Below are 17658 nucleotides of genomic sequence, written 5' to 3'. Positions count from 1 at the left end.
GGGGACGGCACCGCGGAGGGGAGGCCCCGGGATCAGTCCGGCGCTCGGGACTCCGGGGCAGCGTTTCGGCGGTGTGAAACCCCGGCGCCGGTTCCCACCGCGGCAGTTTCGCACACTCTGACTTCTGCTCCCCGCAGCCGCCCGGCTGGAAGGGCTCCGGCTCCTTCGGCCGAGGAGGGCGGCGAGCGGCGGCGGACGGAGGGGACGGCAGCGGCAACCTGTCACCCGCTGGCGAGGGCTGGCGGGCCGGGGATGGCCCCAGACCCCCCGCTCCTCCGGCGGCTCCGGGGACCGCTCCTGCTGCGGCGGGCGGTGGGAGCGGCGTGTTTGGCGCCGCTCGCGAGGGACGCGCGAGGAGTCACGCACCCGCGGCGCGGGGCTTGCGGGCACGTGGCAGCGCGCGCGCTCGCGGGCACGTAACTCACTTTTGGGGAAACCTTCGGGGTTGATTCGGGTTTTTTTATTTTATTTTTTTTTTTCGCTTTTCTCTTCCGTTGCCAGCCCGCTACCGAGCGGCGTCACCGGCGCCCCGAGCCCCCCAGCCGCCGCCAGGGGAAAGCAGCCCGAGGAAGAAGCGGCGGCCCCCGCAGTCACCCGGTCCCGCGGGGGCGGCACACGGGCTCCCGCGGCCGTGGGAAAGAGCCGCCGGCTCCCCGGGGAGGGATGCGGGAGGGAGAGGGGTGCCCCGAGCGGGGAGAGCTGCCGCCGGCGGGCGGCATGCCGCACCCCGCGGTGCCCCACGCACCCCCCAGCTCCCTCGCAGGGCGGGGCGCGAAAGGGTGCGCGGCGAAAGCAGAAAAAGCGCGGGGGGCGGGGAAGAGGGGGGAAAAAAACCCGAAAGGCCAAAAAAGCGGCAGCGGCCGGAAAAAAAAGCCCCAGGCAGGGGGGGAGGGGGGCCGGGGCCGGTGATGGGGGCGCCCCCGCCCCGCAGCACGCCCCGTGGAAGCGGGGCGCCGGGGGGCGGCGTGCTGCGCGCGCGGGGCGGCGCGGCGAGCGGGACGGGCGCCGACGTCAGGGCGCCGCGTGCATATTGATACGGGGGCCCGGCCGCTTTCGTCAAGGAGCAGAAGGAAGCAAGATGGCGGCCCTGTAGGAGCGGGGAGCGCGGCGCCCGGCTGTGCGTGCTGGATGTCGGCAAGGCTGAGGGACGCGGCAGAGGTCAGAGCGGGCCCCCCGCGCCGGCCGCCTTCCCCCCGGCCCCCCGGGGGTGTCGCGGGGTCGCGGCGCGCCGCCGGGGGTCGGCGGGGGGGGTGGGCGCCGCCGCGGCTCCCCCAACATGGCTGACTGACAGAGGCGGCGGGGGGCGCCGCGGGCTCCCCCCGCCGCCCCCTCCCCGCGGGGCCGGCCCCCAACTTTGCCTCGCCGCCCCTCCCCGCGCCTTTGTCTGCGCGGCGGCGGCGGGGGGACGGGGACGGCGGCGGGGGGCTCCCCGCCGCCTTGAGCCCCCCCCCACCCCCCCGGCCGGCGGCTCCCCGCCGCGGGGCTGCCCCGCTCTCCCCTCCGCCGCGCCCTGGTCGGCGCTGCGCCCCGCGGGGACCGGCCTTCCCAGCCCCACTCCCCGGCTTCCCGGGCCGCCTCCGCGCTGAGCCCCGCGGAGCGGCGGCGGGCCCCGGCTTTGTGCCGCTCCCCGGCCGCGGGCGGACACAAAGGCGGGCGCAGCCCCGGCGAAAAGGGGGAGAGCGATGGGGCTTGCGGAGTTCGGGGAGGGCGAGGGGGGGGAGGGAAGCGACGCCCGGTCCTGGGGGGCGAGGGAGAAGGGTGGGAGGGGGGGCTCGCTGCGAGGCCTTCCTTTTTCTGTGCGATCTACACGCGCGTGTTGTCCGCGTTGCTAAATCCTGCCGTCGGGGCCACTTGCACAACGTGGCCACGGGAAGGGGAAAAAAAATTACTTTCTCGTGCATGTTCCTCTAAAATAACGCTTTCGGCGAGGTCGGGCTTGCTCCCCGCCAGATGACAGACAAGAGCAACAACCTGACCACGTTTGTAAGTCGGGCGCGCGGCACTGCCTGCTCGCATCGTGGCGTTTATTTGGCGTTAAATCACCCCCGTAGACACCAGCAGGCGTTTTCGTGCCCATCGGTAAAAGGAGGCTTTTCAGCTCGCGGTTTGAATCTGGGAAATCTAGCAGACCCTTTTCTGCTAAGTAATTTTCCTGAGGGGAAGGGAGAAGTGATGCGGTCTAGCGTGCTTCCATCGAAATGTTGCAACCCAAGATCTCATCACAAGGTTTGTTTCCCATGATGAGCGGCATGCAAATGCGCACGCTTTGAGCAGTCATCAGCAGCTCTGAATATCAGTTCAGCATCATGATTTTTTTTTTTTTCCCTCTTTTGAACGTGAAGTTTGGGAGTTTCAGAGATGAGGAGATATTGTCCCTAGTGAAAGCAGGTCAGTGGGTGTTGTTTGTCGGCTAATGAGGCCATTCTGTTTGCATGTTAATGACAGGTTGACTTAACTGCAGCAGGGGGTGAGTGTAGTAACATGTATATTCGCTTGTGTATCCGCATGTGTATTCCACTACGACACTTTCTCTGGAGGTTGTAAAGTGCAAAACAGGACGTGGTTGCCGAAGACACTCAGCAGGGAGATGTTAATGGTCAAGAGTCCCGTGTAAACTCGAGTTAGAGTGGGATCTGACTGAATGAAAGGTGGCAAAAACAACACCGTGGTACATCATGCAGTGTGCGTTTAAGAGACGCCCTCGGCGTGGCAGGCTGACTGTAGATTATAAATCATTCCTTCTCTTATCTTTTGGGAGTTAGACAAATTTCCTTAAGTGGCGTGTGATGAATGTATTGGTTCCTTTTACCAGTAGCCACGGAAAACGAGCACGTTTCTTTGAGCCCTTAGGGCTGCTTGCCCCTCAACTGTCGTTACACTTCCCTAAACTTTTTCATTCTTGGTGTTTTGGTTTTGTGTTTTTTTCTTTTCCTGGTCACCTCCCAATTAATTTCTTGCACCCCTCCAAGTAAAGGTAAGCCTATGCAATTTCTATGTAGATTACCGTTTGTCTGTCATTGCTAAAGGTCCATGACTAACAAAGCTCAAGTAACAGTTTTTAGTAGACAGTCATACAGAAACACTACTACTTTCAGCTTTCTCACTCAAACACACGGCACTTTGGTTGCTGCTGTCCTTTGACACTTCAATTCTCAGTTGCTAAAGGTCTGATTTTTTTTTTTCGAAAGACGCAAATAAAACTGGATAAAAACACCGATACTATTTTGCTACATCTGTGTTAGACAGTTTTGTATATTTCTTTTCCTTCTCCCAGATTATATTCTTTCTATTATATTTAAGTCTGTTGTATCTTGCAAACATTCGTAAATCTAGCAAGTCAAGAACTTTTGGTCTGCTGGATCTGCTGCTGTTAATGCTGTGAAAGAACGTACGCATCTTGGATTTTATCCTTCAGAAAAACAACAATTGGGAACCAATTTAAATAAATCACTGTTGGGCAATATTTTCTCTCTCTTGCTCGATGTCACATAAAGTGTGAACCCTGCCAGTGAAGTCAGAAAACATTTAAATCTAGCAACCAGGGTGTAGGGAGGAGAAAAAAAGGGGAGGGCAAAGATGTGAAAAATGACATTGCTTAAGTGGCGGGACTAAACTGCTGTTTACCTGAAACGAAGAACTCAAAAGTCATCTTTCAGTGGAAATAGTTGTTTCATTTTGGGAAGTGACATCAAAAAGCTTTGTGAATGCATCCAGGGAACCTCAGAAAGTGCTTCTGTATTGCCCGTTTCGGAACTACTTATTAACAAATCTTCAAAAGAAGAAAAAGTTGAATGGGAGACACTGAGGCTCCCGAATTTGCCCAACTATCACTGTTCGTAGAAAGGCTTTTAGCGAGGACTTTGGCATTGTGCTGGTTCCTGGCTTTTGGCCAGGGAAACGGGTATTGTTTTGATAGAGAGCGCATGGTCCTAGACTTTGGCATGACAACATTGTTTAAGAACAAGAAACTTGTGCCCGCTGAGGAGTTATTATGACGGATAGATTTCCAAGGTCTCGTGTTGGCACCAGTGCTGCATTGAGTAACAGAAATAGGAGGTTGTAGTGTTTTGGTTTCCGCGTGCAGAACTGGGAGACCCTGGAGTTGCTGCTGGAATGGGGATTTCAGCTGTCAGAGTTGGAAGGGACCATTCGTTCCCTCTTGCCCTGGGCACTTCAAGATGCTGCTGGGACTCCGTGTCCCATATGGTTCCTTTAAATACCAGCAACAGCCAGACAGCTTGAAAGAAAAAAAAAAAACCCAAAACCAAAAAAACAACAAACCCACACTAAAAACTAAAACCAAACAAACCAACCTCACCAAGTTTTGGAAAAAATCTGCTGCTCAGGTGTTGAAAAACATGAAGTCTGGGTTGGACTAGTGTTACGGACCCTGTTTGGGATTATAGGCAGTGCTTCACTTCTAAGTTACTTGCATGGGCAGTAGAGAGGTTTTCTCAGAGTGTACCTAAGCCCTGACTTTAAATCCCTTGCTGTGTTTCGTTCCGAGTGGAAGATGTGTCTCTTGTTTCTACAGGAGCCAAATAAGGACCTTTTTGAAAACCTGTCTGTTTTTCAAGGTGGAATTTCAAATGAGCTGTCAAATTTGGCTTGTCACAGCAAGTGACCCTTCTACCTCTCTCACTTGACTGCCACACAGTAGCTCTGAGCCTGGTAGCAGCATCTGTAAGCCAGCTTCACAACTGGAGCCTGAAAGTGGTGGAACAAAGTTGCCAAGTTTCAAGTAGAGTTGGTGGTTATCTTGGAAACTGTGCTGGAGAACACAACCACAAATGATTTTGCCAAATAATATACAGTATTTATTTAGTCGAGCTCTCTGATTGCTGTTAAGGCAGTCAGCCAGCATCAGTAAGTGTTGTGACATCATTCTGAAAGGCAGTGTGCTGGTTCTGAAATGGAGTGGGATGTACTATGATTCATGATTTAAAAAAAAAAAAAAAAAAAAAGAAAAGCTGTAGTCTGAACAGAGATAAAGCATATGACTGCATCATGGCTGAAAGCCAAAAAGGGAATTATATGAATCAATCACACTTGTAGCATTATTCTGATCTCATACTCCATAAGGCAGTGAATACCTTCTTACTCATTTAATGATATTCTGCAGGAAAATATCCTTTTGAGCACTGAACAAGTAACTAGTAACAAGTTGCCATAGTTCCGGTTGTTACACTTTCAGATCGTCACTGCTTGCATGTTCAATTTGCATAGCTCGTCCCAATATCCTAGATAATAAAATGTTACAAATGGAAAGTACCATGAGTAATCATCTTCTCAGTCACCCATTGGAAAGAAGTCACTTCTGCCTTCCCTTGGGGTAGACGAGTCTCTTTAAAAAATAAAAAAAAATCACCCATTTTCCCAAGGAATTGCTCAGTGGGTGGAGCCAGAGGTGGTGGGGTTAAGGAATACAATTCTGAACCTCCAGCATCAACTGGACTAATCCCAAGGACATCTGATGACTGACCCCAAAAGGTTGTTTGGATTACAATACTGGAAATGTGCCTCGCATTGTGTAGCAGGGAGTAACAGAAAGAAGGAAGGTAGAGAAAAACAAGGTTTGAGAAATAGGAAGAACAGCTAACTAATTTCACCCACATATCTTGCACTGTTCTTGAAATGAAGGAAAAAAAAAAGATGCCCTGCCTTATAAGAGGATCAGAAAGAGTGTTCTACTAGTTGTTCATAGTTAAGGATTTTAAATCTGGAGACAATTTAAAGAAGTTGCTATGCTTTGAAAAACACTTGAACAATTAAAAGCCGTAAAGGTTTAGGTTCCTGTCTGTCTTTTCAAGCAGGCTTGTTCATCTCTGTCAAACACCTTCCAGAAAGCTGAGTCATCTTAGCAACCTGAAAAAAATTCAGGCTGTCCTTCAAAAACAAAGTTTTCTGTGGAGGTGTAGATTCCAAGTTGGACTGTTGTTGCTGCCTTGCAAGATACATATGGCAAGAAACCCTGGTAGGATTATTCTTACAAAGAAATACAGGCTTGCAGAATTGAGGCTTCAGTTTGACCTAATTCTTGGTGTGTGTGTTTTTTTCCTCTTATTAAACAACAAAAAAGAAATAATATAAAGGTAGCATTTTTATTGCATTGTGCAAAGGAACAGGCTTGTTCTATGCCCAAGTTCAGCAAGAAAGGAAAATGCAGCATTTTAATCCTAATCAAGTACAGCATATCTTTTAAGACAGTTTCAAAGTAGAGGTGAGCAGGTGAGGGGTTAGATAGCCAAGATAAGCAGGAATAGCTGAATAACCAAGTACCGCCTGGAAGTGGCTTCCACAGGTACAGGGCAGTAGCCTCAGCGCTCTCTGATTAATTACTATGATGCAATTTAGACAACATGAAATATCTTCACGTGTTCTGCAGCATTACCTCTAACCTCAAATGTGTTCCACGTGGGTTCCCAGCATATGAGTACTGGTTTCACCAAGTGTATGCACGGGGGAGGAGAAGTTTCCAGGTTTAAATTAAATTTTTCGCAGATCATAGAATCACAGAATGGTTCGGGTTGGAAGGGACCTCAAAGATCATCTAGTTCCAACCCCCCTGCCATGGGCAGGGACACCCTCCACTATACCAGGTTGCCCAAAGCCTCATCCAACCTGGCCTTGAACACTTCCAGGAATGGGGCATCTACAACTTCTCTGGGCAACGTGTTCCAGTGTTTCACCACCCTCTGAGTGAAGAATTTCTTCCTTATATCTAATATAAATCTGCCCTCTTTCAGTTCAAAGCCATTGCCCCTTGTCCTGTCACTACATGCCCTTGGAAAAAGTCCCTCTCCAGCTGTATAAAGAGGATAATTTCTGCTTTCTCTACTCTACGTGAGCTACCCTATCCTGAAACTTACATTTCAATGACCAAAATTTAAACTACTTCTTCGCTTAATCTCCTTTCTAATAAGGCATAAACGTTCCAAGCTTTGTCCTCCAGCGTCCTGGCATGAGCTGCTTTTTAAGTCACATCGTCTTGGAAAAGGATTTGGCTCCGTTGCAGCAATACCCCGGCTTCCCAAGTGGGTAGATGTTTAGGTCAGGACGATGACTCTCCATGTGGTTGCACGCACGTGGTTAGAGTGTTTACAAACAGCATCCCAGCATCCTCCGCAGCTGCCCCAATGCAGCCAGCGAGGCCAGAGTTCTAGGAATGTCCCTGGTCCTCACGGGTGGTGGAGGAGTGGGGAAGAAGTAAAAAACCGTGGAGTTTAAGAAAACATATGGTAGCTTAGGTTTTGGCTGAGCTCTCTGCATCTGTGTTGCATTCTAGATCGTTGGTTCTTTTGTCGTTTCCCCCCGTGCTCAAGTGCAATCTGGGCTGTGTCGACGCGTTTGCCTGGAACGGACTGACCCTCAGTATGAAACAGGGGTTAAGGGAATTGTTGCAAAGGTTTCAAATTATTTTCCTTCCCCTCCTCGCTTTTTAAAAAATTTATAAGGAATTCAATCCTGAAAGCTTTCATGACAAAACAGCTTTTTGCAATACAAGAATCCCACTGTAAATGGTTATATATTTTTCCTTAATTAGGCATGACTCACTGCCTGTTAGAATACTAGAACAATTCCCTTTTTAAAGAATAAAAAAGAAATCATGAATCCTACTGACTTTATAAGTAAAATCAAATAGCTGAAAGTCTTTATTACTTAACGAGACATGTTGACACAAAGAGGCATTGCTGTTACGAAAGCTAATACCACTGCAAGGCAAGTTTGGGATCTCCATTAGACATAAGAAGATTGGTGGAGATTTCTGCATTTACTCAATGGAAAGAATAATGCCACCAATCTGTTGGGTTTTTTTATAAAAAAAAAAGAGGAAAAAAAGGAGGGGAGTGAGGTGATGGTCATCATTGAGGTTGTCTTGCCAAGAGGGTTTCAGGAAGCACAGATGAAGACACGTTGTAGCTGGTCAGAAGCACCAACTGACAACGTGTTTCATGCCCTCCCCTGCGGACCTAAACCAAAACTGTCAGACAGGTTCTGTCTCTGGAGACGCTTGAAGCCGATGCCGTATGTGCACTGTGGGGCTTTCTTAGCAGATGTTCTGCTCCTCATCCAGAAATATTTTCCAGTCCCGTGCACGTTTTTCAGAGTTTCTCATATGCGGTTTTGCAGCAAGTGTTCGGGACGGCGTGCAAAGCACACCACTTGCTTTACAAAATGAATCCTAAGAACTGGTTTTTCCTTGTAGGGAGGAAGCAGTCGGCACAAGTGTCTCTCCCATGTTCAGAATTTGTCTAGATGAGTCATGGTACTCACTATCATACAACAGAGTACGAAGGCCAGTCCACAGATCTTGTTATACACGACTTCTGCTATTAGTTGTATGTTCACATGGTTCCTTCCATTTTATGTTAATGTGGATTACAATCACTGTATTTTTGTTATTACACTCTAGTGGTTTCTTTCTCACCTGTCCTCTTATTTGCAAGGCACAATTATTTGGGTCACATCCAGAACCTGGTTCTGTTCCACTAAGTGCTTCACGTCCTTTTGTTTTCTTTTCTGACTTCTTTCTGACCCACAGTTCCCATTACTCTTGCAGCAGCTGGGTAGCAGAAGGTAGCAAGCAAGAATAAAGGATATACGAGAGAATATGTCACAAAGGCATTTCTGGGTTTGCACTGACTATTTGTTCCCTCTCTTGCCACTTTTAGTGCTGTTAGAAAGATCAAAGGGTAAACGTTAACCCTGGGCCTGATGCTGACAGGAGAGTTTTGCCCTCAACTTCAGTGTCCTTTAGTAACTTTCCATATTTGTCCCTTAGCATGAGAGGCAACAACTGTTTCTGCAGCACTCACCCTCATTTCATGCCCCTGATACTTTTTTTTTTCATCTTTGTTTAATCTGTTTGTTCTTTCAGTGCTACTTCACTGTGTTTGAAGTCACATACTTTGAAGCTATACAATTTTTGTACTTGCCAAAGGACACAAAACTCTTTCAGCTCTTATGTAAGCAAAAAGGAGAAAAGAATGATTGCATATTTCCTCCTGTGTGCCAGTAGCTTTACTGTCCTGTTCACAGTAAAATGAGGAAAATGAATCGTTGCAGTAAAGCAGGAGTTGCCTCCCTTCCCCCAAAGTTACTAAAGTTCACAAAGTGAGATATTTCCTTGAAGCTTAAAGTGCATGTATAGCTTAATAAAAGGAATGCAATTTATCCCTGAAAGAGAACATGTGAAAGCTGGAAAATACATTGGACTCACCTCTCCCTGGGATTTGGAGAAGTGGGGGTACATGTGTGTATATGTATTATAGACCTTAACATATTTTCTTTCCAAGTGACTAACTTTCTGTTCCCAGTGCACTCCTTTGCTTGCTTGTCTATTTGATTTCAAGTTTGTCTGCTAAAAAAGGTCTGAAGTGTTACTGAAGTGGCAACAGTAAAAATCAAAAGCACAAAAGCTGAGTAACTGAAAAGGGTCAGATTTAGCATTTACTTAACTCATATAGCCAGTAGACCTTCTCAGCGAAAGAAAACCTATGCTAGTGAGCATCCATTCCACGTACAGTTTGTGAGTGTACACATCACACCCCCAGGAGCAAAGAGGGAAAAGCACTCTTGATGTTTTTAAACATGAAAAATGCACAAAACAGAAAAATACAGCCTTTCAGTTCTCTGTTGTTTCTCTGGTACTCTCCATACTTTCCCCAGAACATTTATTCTCTTTAAATAAGTTTGGACCTGTACTTTTCTGCTTCCCTGTAACCCTTAATGCAGAGAAGCAGCTTTTGTAGGTGTTAGAGAGTAGTAGGAAAAATATAAATTGTGCTGATCTATTTTCTTTCTCTATGTAGTGCCTGAGAAGTGAAAGACCAGGTAGGAAAACAGACTTCTATGTATTTTTTCCACTGTGCCTATGTTGTGCAGTTGACAGTAAGTGAGGTATAGGTAGCTTCCCCCTTCCCCCCCCACCTCCAGTGCTGCCAGCTGACTTGTGATCCTGCAAACTGATGGCAGCCCTTGCCATTTTCACAAAGCCCTATTCATTTTCCTTGCGCTCACAGAGCTGTAACAGTCTGCCTATGTGGAGACACTTGCAGGAGCGAGGCACCTAATCAGTCACACACTTTGTAGTAACTGAAAAGAAGAAAAGTAGTTTTGGGGCTATTTCTTCTTTGAAGGGGGGGAGGGAGAGGAACTGGATGGAAAGAGTTAGAGGCAGGTATAGAAGCTAAAACCTAATTTTTACTTAAAAAAAAAAAAAGCCTTATCAATTTTCAAAGCAGTTGCAAGTTAACATTTTTTTTTGCTATTAAAATATAAACTCTAATCATGGCAGGGGGGTTGGAACTAGATGATCTATGAGGTCCCTTCCAACCCAAACCATTCTATGATTGGAAAGAAGTTTTGCCTGTGGAAGAGTGAGTCTGTAAATACCTAGTGAATAGCTGCCTTTTCTTGAAACAACTGCTACTAGCTGGTTGGAGATATTTTGTTGGACAAGCGGGAACATGAGTCTAATTCAGGATGGCAACTCTGATGCTTCTAAATATAAGGAGAGTGGATAGAGTGAAACTAATTATTGTGTGTTAGGAGGCACCTCATATCCCAGCCACGAAACAGAATCCCGCTGTGCTCGGGGCTGTACAAACAAGCCATTTTTGTTCCGTTTTGCTGTTTAATTCAGCAGGGGAGACACAGAACAGGAGCCTGGCAGCACACAAGGGGACAGAGTGTTAGTAAACTCTTGTTTGTAACGCAAAGCAGAGGCAGGCAGCTCCCTACCAGAAAACTAAATATTTGCAGTAAATAAAGCAAAGCTGCTATTGCTACCTGCTCTGTCTGTGTGTGTGCATGTGTTGAGAGGAGTTCCTAAGCAGCACTGCTGCAGCCTTCTCCCTAGGGTGCTAATATTAATGAGCAGGCCAAACGTGCAAAGAGTAAAGAGAAAGGGTACAAAATTAATAAGCAACAACTGAGAGCCAAAGCACACACAGATCACGCAGTGTGGTACAAACCCTCAAACCCTGCTGGAGCCATTCATTTCAGTGCCTTTTTTTTTTTTTTTTTTAACCCTAAAAGACATACAGGAAAGCTGTGGTATAGCTGGGAACTGAACCCGTATCTCCTGAGCCCCAGTGCCTTACCCATGATACCCTCCTTCCTGCTCATTCAGAGGTTTACAGATAGTTTTCTCTGCTTACTGAGATAACAGAAGTATCAATTTTAAGAAACAGAAACTAGACTCAGAAACAAGTAGCTTTTCACTTCTTTTCAGAAGTTGGTTTTCAGTAGCATTTTCTGTTGATTGACAACATGTTCTTTTTCAGCTGCACAAGCCTTCAGACCTTTAAACCAGCAAATTAAATCTGCTGTTTATCTCCTCAGGGAAGAGGACGGCTTTTTGAGCACTGCTTTGACTGCAGCACTGTTGAAACTCTCCAGTCCAAGTGAGAAAGGGTGCAGGAAAGGATGTTCTCTCAGTTGCACTGTCGCTGCAGATGTCCCCAAACAAATAAGCAAAATCTTACAATGAGCTAATTATAATTAAAAATCGTATGTTGTGTCAGTTAATTGCAGTGTGTGAAACCGAGTTGTGTAATGTCATTTCCATAAGTAGGTACTCCAATAACTCCCACTAACCTTTAATACCCTTGATCCTCCTATTCATTCAGGCAAGATTTCCCACAGTCTGCACACTGTTCCCAACAGTTTGCATCAGCTCCAACCTACCACACGACTCCCGTTTTGATCTGTATTATCAATTAAAGGTTCGTCAGGGTTCACGAACCCCACGCTGACATCATACTTGGTAGCAGAGCTCAAAGGGAAAAAACAAAACACAAAACCCAACCAAAACCAACTTTAATTTGTTGTCAGAAATCTCTCTGCTGGAGATGGGCTGGACAGACCCGTGCAGGTGACACAACCTTAGCAGCATTCATAGCTTTCTATGCAACAGTCACCTGTTATCTCTTAGACCTGAATCGGAGACGGTAACATTTAATGTCATCTCTCTCTGGTCTTCTGGAGTTGCTTTGCCGTGGGTAGTGCCTGCTTTCGGACGTAGCGCATTTAAACTGAGAGCCTACCCTGAGTAACTTCAGCACGTTCACAGACTCGTGGTACAATCCATGATGAAATGCATTTGGAAATAAAATCCAATGGGTAATTTAGCTCATGCAGCGTCTCTGGATGCTGACAGAGCCAGTTGACCGTGAAGGACAGATGGATTTTTTCCCCCCTGTCATGTTTAGAGATCCAATAGCACTGCAAAGTGCTTTGGGAAAAAGATGGAGCGGGAGCCTTCGGACTTGCCTCCTTGCCTCCCCCAGTAGCTCCTCTGGAGGTTCTGGTGGAGGTTCCCCACGTGGCTGGCATGCACGTGGCCACGCTGTTTACAAACACTCTCCCGGGTGTCCCCGAGGCGCCGCGTGACGGGCGAGAGGGTGCCACGCTGCGGGGCCAAGCTCCCTGTGCGCCACCTGCGAGAGCCCCGGTTTTCGCCCGCGTCCGTGGCTGCTGGTGGCAGTTGTGGCCCCAGGCAGGGCTGTCTGTGACGGGCTGGCGGAGCCTGCTATCTCCTTCGGGTTTGCTCGTTTTACATTTAAGCAGTAATCGGGCCAGGGGTTTGGAGCAAGGTCGTCCACGATGAGTCAAATATAGAAACTTTATTGCTCGATAGAGTAGTAGCGCTGGAGAGCACTAGCTAGACATACACGGAACAGCGAGGAAGGTGCTGTTCTGCTTTCCAGAGATGCTATTAGGGAATTGGGTAACGTTTACAGCAGGGCAGGATTTCAGAAAGCCTGTAGAAATGAACAGGCATGGTTTTTTTACTTCCCACTAACAAACCAGGGACCACTTTTTGTCCAGGTGTAAGAGACAGGTCTGAACGGAACGTAAGAAGCTTGGAACAGCTAGTGTTTGAAACCACAGTTGGGAGAAGATTGCCTCAGTTTTGCTTTGTTTTAGCAGGCCATTGGCGTACAGCAAGAAAGAAGTTTGGACAGCTGGTGTTGTGTTGAATGGCCTCCTGTAGCCGAGGCACAAAAAGACAAAGCATGCTTCTTTCCAGCCGCTCAGCTAAAATCGTATTGACTTGCTTTTTGCTGCCCTCCTCGCAAGTTCAGAGTTCAAGGACTGGTGTATCTACTGTACCTTGAGTTCAGATAACGAGATAGAACCACACGGAGGGAGACAAACAGAAAAGTCCGTGTTTTTCAGAGAGGAGCGTATTTCTGTACTCGCTCCCCTGTTTTGTTTTGGGGTGTGCACTGTTTATTTTTCTCCTTTTGTTTCACTCTCCCTCCCGCTTACCCTCTGCTGCGTGCACACCCTCTTCTAGCCGCCTCCCTGGCTTGCCCGGCCGAGAAGTGCAGACTCAGCAGGGACTGGTAACACTTTAACTCTTTGTCCTATTCTCAGTTATCCCAGCAAAGGTCACAGCAAACCAGACTTAGAGCTGCACTTGAAACGGGGGCGGTCTGGGAGGGAGGGACGGAGACCACAGACTGTTCCCCTCCACCCTCCGTTTTTTTTTTCTTGAAGCATATAAAGTGCGTGACCAGAGTGAGATGAAACTTTCCGTAGGTTTTGGGTGGCTGTATCTGCTAATTTCTCATTAAGAGGAAATGAAAGACTTGTGACTTTTGTTTGTACTGGCCATATCTAGCTTCGTGCAACCTCTACTGATAAACAGAAATAATTTAGGAGTTACTTCCTCAAATGCCTGAAACATGGTCTTAATTTCATCCGTGCAAAGCCAGCAAAAACCTATTACAGACACGAAGTCTTGGTTATCTGTCTTTGAAGTCATTTTGGAAACTTTGGCGACACGCCCTTATACAATTCTTTTTCCTAATAGCCATAGTTTTGCATTGTGTTGCGGGACCATGCTGGCTCCAATTCCAGTGGCTTAGGGCAGAAATGAGTTTTATTTTTTTGAGGGCAGTTCAGCGCTGCCATTTGCTTCCGGCTGAGAGAAGGAACCTGCCTGGACACCATCAACAGTAGCACATGTCCACGTGTGCCATGTACAGGAAAAAGGTTCCCGTTTGCCCTTCAAATAACCCGCGGCGGCGTCTCACAGGGCGGCGAGGGGCGCGCGCCAGCCGGAGAGTTGGCTCTCGTTGGCTGAGCGACATGGGCGCTGGCGCCAAGGCTCACCTCTCCCGCTCGCTCGGCGCTCCAGGTCATGCTGGTGTCTCGCCACGTGCTTACGCGCACATGGCAGCAATGTTTACAAACATGACCCCAGAACTCTTACGGGCAGTTATGAAAGAGCCAGCCAGCGAGCGCCGCATCCCGCGCGCCGGGGCGACCGGGATCGCCGGTGCTGGGAGCGAACAGCGAGGCGCTCGCACCAAGTGCGGGCTCTGAGAGCACATCAGGCGTTCGAGGCAGATTGTTCTGCTCCCAAACTGTTTTGAAATATCATTGCCACCATGAGAGAGTTTTCCACCGTAAACTAAAAATAGCTACTATTAACTAGGAGGAGCGGCGGTAAGTGATTCAGCAGCTCGGGGATAGAAGTGGCTGTGTTCTTCGGCACCGTGAGTCTGTATCTGCGTTGAACTGACTCAGTACATAAAATTTTCAAAGCGGGAAGGAACTGGAAAGCTGGCTTACTTTGGCCAAAAGGAAAGAACACTGCGTAATCGCTTGGTTCCTGATTGGCAGCTCCTTTTTTATTCGTTTCTTAACACTTGCACTTGGGCACTAATGAATGCTTTGCAGTCAGGTTGTGACCATCCGTTTAGGAAAAAGATGCCTGAGTTCCAAATGACACACCTCCACCTACAAAATACGAATACCACTGTACGGCTGACTTAGTTTTTCGACATGGGGCTTAAGAAAAAACTGCATAGCTGAAGCAAACCAGGCATTGTATGCTCAACTGTCAAATGTCCTCATTCTATCTTCATATATATTTTTTAAAAATCACTTTTGGACGCAGTAGATGTCTACTTTTTTCTTTTTTTTTAAAAAAGTGTCCCTTCCTTACCCTTAAAATTCTTCAAAGAAGTTTGTATTGATGCCAAATTACTCTAAAGCAGTTTCCTTTCTAGAAGTTAGCAGTTTATTGTAAAATGGAAGTAGGTGGTCAGACGACTAGTTTTTGACAGATTCTAGCGTTCTTGAAGTTTTCTCAGAAATACATGTATGTGGAGGAAGACAGGCTATATAACTGGGAGTGGTTGCCAAAGATAAACAGCTTTCTTGAAAAAGCTGCTAAACTGGCAAAAATAACCCATGTTTGTTAATAAATCACTTCCAGTTTTTACTTTTAGAAACAAAGAATTTAATCCCAGCTTTGCAAAAGCCTACTGAATGGTGAAGGACTTTTTTTCCCCTCCCAAATAGAAAGATTGACCTTTCAGAAGCAGACGAGATGGTAGAAAGATGGTAGTTTTGTTTTATATTAGTCACTACGATGCATCTCAGTGTTTGTAAATATCATAATGACAAAGCCCTTAGGAAAGATACAGTACGAGCTTCTCCGTGCCTCTTCTCCAATGTGATTCAATCTCATTACTGAATCACAGAATGGTTTGGGTTGGAAGAGACCTTAAAGATCGACTAGTTCCAACCCCCCTACCATGGGCAGGGACACCTTCTACTAGATCAGGTTGCTCAAAGCCTCATCCACCCTGGGCTTGAACACCTCTGTAAGTATAAAGCTATTCCGTACTCTTCACCTTTTCCATCCATACCCATCACAGCTCTACAGTAGGGTCATCAAAGCTCCTGCAGCATTTTTCCACTGTGTTAACAAAATAAAACAAGAGAGGCTGACATGTATCCACTCTGGCCTGGTCACTAACTCGCTTCATCTGGTCAGACAGCTTTCACCCGAGCAGGTGAAGTGCTCTGCAGGTCAGCCCCTGACCCATTGCTGGTTTAGTCCAGTCTCCTATCTAATTTTTAATGTTGCATTCAGAATGTGAGCAAATGTGCTTGCGTCAGTTATTGATGTCTTTTCACTGCTGAATGTTCGTTACAGTGTTCATTACACTGTATATAATAGACCTAGAAATAAGAATGGAAGTACTGAAAATAGGTCACTGCCGTGTTCCTATTTTAAGAGTTCTTTGTGGTGTTTCTCCTGCCTGAGGAAAGCAAATCCACCTTGCTGTGAAACTGTGCAAGTATGGACAGACTCGGAAAAAGGAGAACCAGAGCCTTACTATAAAATCTTCTCTAAATGTGTATAGTTTTTTTCCTGGGTGCATCATTGTACATCTTCTGGAGTCTTTTCTCCAGAAGCCCTGAAGCGCTTTTTAAAATGTTGTGAATCAGAAAGTACTGAGGTTCCGAAGGACTTTATTAGTATTTTTATGACTGCTTTATTAGTATTTATGATGTCTGTGGGCTTTACCAGTACATTTAACTTAACCAGTGTAAGATCTGTACAGATACACAAATGATGCATCTGATACGTCTTTGACTCAGAGAATCTTCTCATTGTTACCATTTATGATATTTTCTTACATTATATGAAGAACTTCTTTTAGTCACCCAGTGAAGAGAATATAAGGAAAGAAATGCTGCTTATGATGAAGATTATTTTGTTCAATGCTTTTAGTTGAGGGCAGGATGGAAGCAAATAGTGTAGGATTACCATTGTGTGCTACAGGGTGAATACTGCCATTGTGTCGGTTTAGATGAGTATCTCAAAATAAATACAGACTCTGTCATGGGTTTGTCCTCTAGGTAAAAAAGTAATGGAAATCTTGTTAAACAAGTTCAGCAAAAGGCACACCTAAAGTTTAATTATGTCTTCAGATGCATAGGTGCAATTCTTACTAAAGAGTTTTACCCAACTACCAGAGAACAGACTTGGGACTTTTGATTTTTCTTGTACTTAGAACATATGCTGATCAATAATCCTGTCAGTGCATAGTCTGGGGGAAAGAATCCCTTGGCATAATAAACAGCTATACCCAGCTGTAGCTTTCTCTGCTACATGTGTGTGTGTGAGAGACATTATTCACCATTTTATAATTTGCTGCCAATCCCCTTCTCTCCCCACCCCCTCCAAAAGCCAGTCTACCAAAAAAGCAGGGAGAGATGGAGAAGAGATGAAACAGCACCTGTGGTATTTACCTGAGGGGTTTTTCATTGATGTCTCTTGGATTTGGGAATCTTGGATGGGATCTGAATTGCACTACCAAAATTTGCAGCACTGAATGAAGCAGCGGGAGGACGCTCTGGCCCAGGACGTAGACAGACAGGGACCACGTTGTTCCTCTGTCTCTCTTACTTACTGCTTTCTCAGCAGAACATGGTTCCTCAACAGACCAACTGCTTATTCTTTTTGTGCACAGAGAAGAAAACATACAGAACACCTGCTGGACAATACATTAAGTTATGTTAACAACTGCCCACAGCACTCAGAGGCAAGGTAGGAACATGCAGCAGGCCTGCAGAATATCTGCTCAGCACAAACCACAGGCAGAAAAGGCTTCCCATCACCCTACTTAAAACAAGTCCTGTTAATTCGAGAATCACAAGAACTACAATGCGTGGCAAAAGAGAACAAAAACAATGACAGGAACAAGGAGTATTTTAGATTTTTGCGGTGCTGGGGAACGTACGGGGAAAATGCCCGGAGATGTTCTTAGGAAAGCAAGGAAATACCATGTTATGGAGTAAGTTTAAAAAAATAAAAGTTGGCTGAGCCATACCAGCAGTGGC

At 46.8% G+C, this 17658-nt stretch overlaps 1 protein-coding gene across 2 annotated transcripts in view; it reads left to right on the top strand.

Annotated features, from left to right (window-relative positions):
* The first annotated feature begins 1086 nt into the window (after positions 1 to 1086).
* The window catches only part of TET2 (tet methylcytosine dioxygenase 2), a 75420-nt gene continuing 58848 nt past the window's right edge, over positions 1087 to 17658 (top strand). For both annotated transcript variants that reach the window (XM_086611520.1, XM_086611519.1), the window contains exon 1: positions 1087 to 1158. In XM_086611520.1, coding sequence (XP_086467646.1) covers positions 1129 to 1158 — 30 coding nt within the window. In that variant the 5' untranslated portion in view covers positions 1087 to 1128. The remainder of the gene's footprint in view (positions 1159 to 17658) is intronic.

The sequence above is a fragment of the Tauraco erythrolophus genome, chromosome 5 (assembly GCF_009769465.1).
Source record: "Tauraco erythrolophus isolate bTauEry1 chromosome 5, bTauEry1.pri, whole genome shotgun sequence".
Classification (NCBI taxonomy): domain Eukaryota; kingdom Metazoa; phylum Chordata; class Aves; order Musophagiformes; family Musophagidae; genus Tauraco; species Tauraco erythrolophus.
The sequence above is the reverse complement of the archived record's forward strand: the minus strand, read 5'-3'. Positions and strand labels throughout refer to the sequence as shown.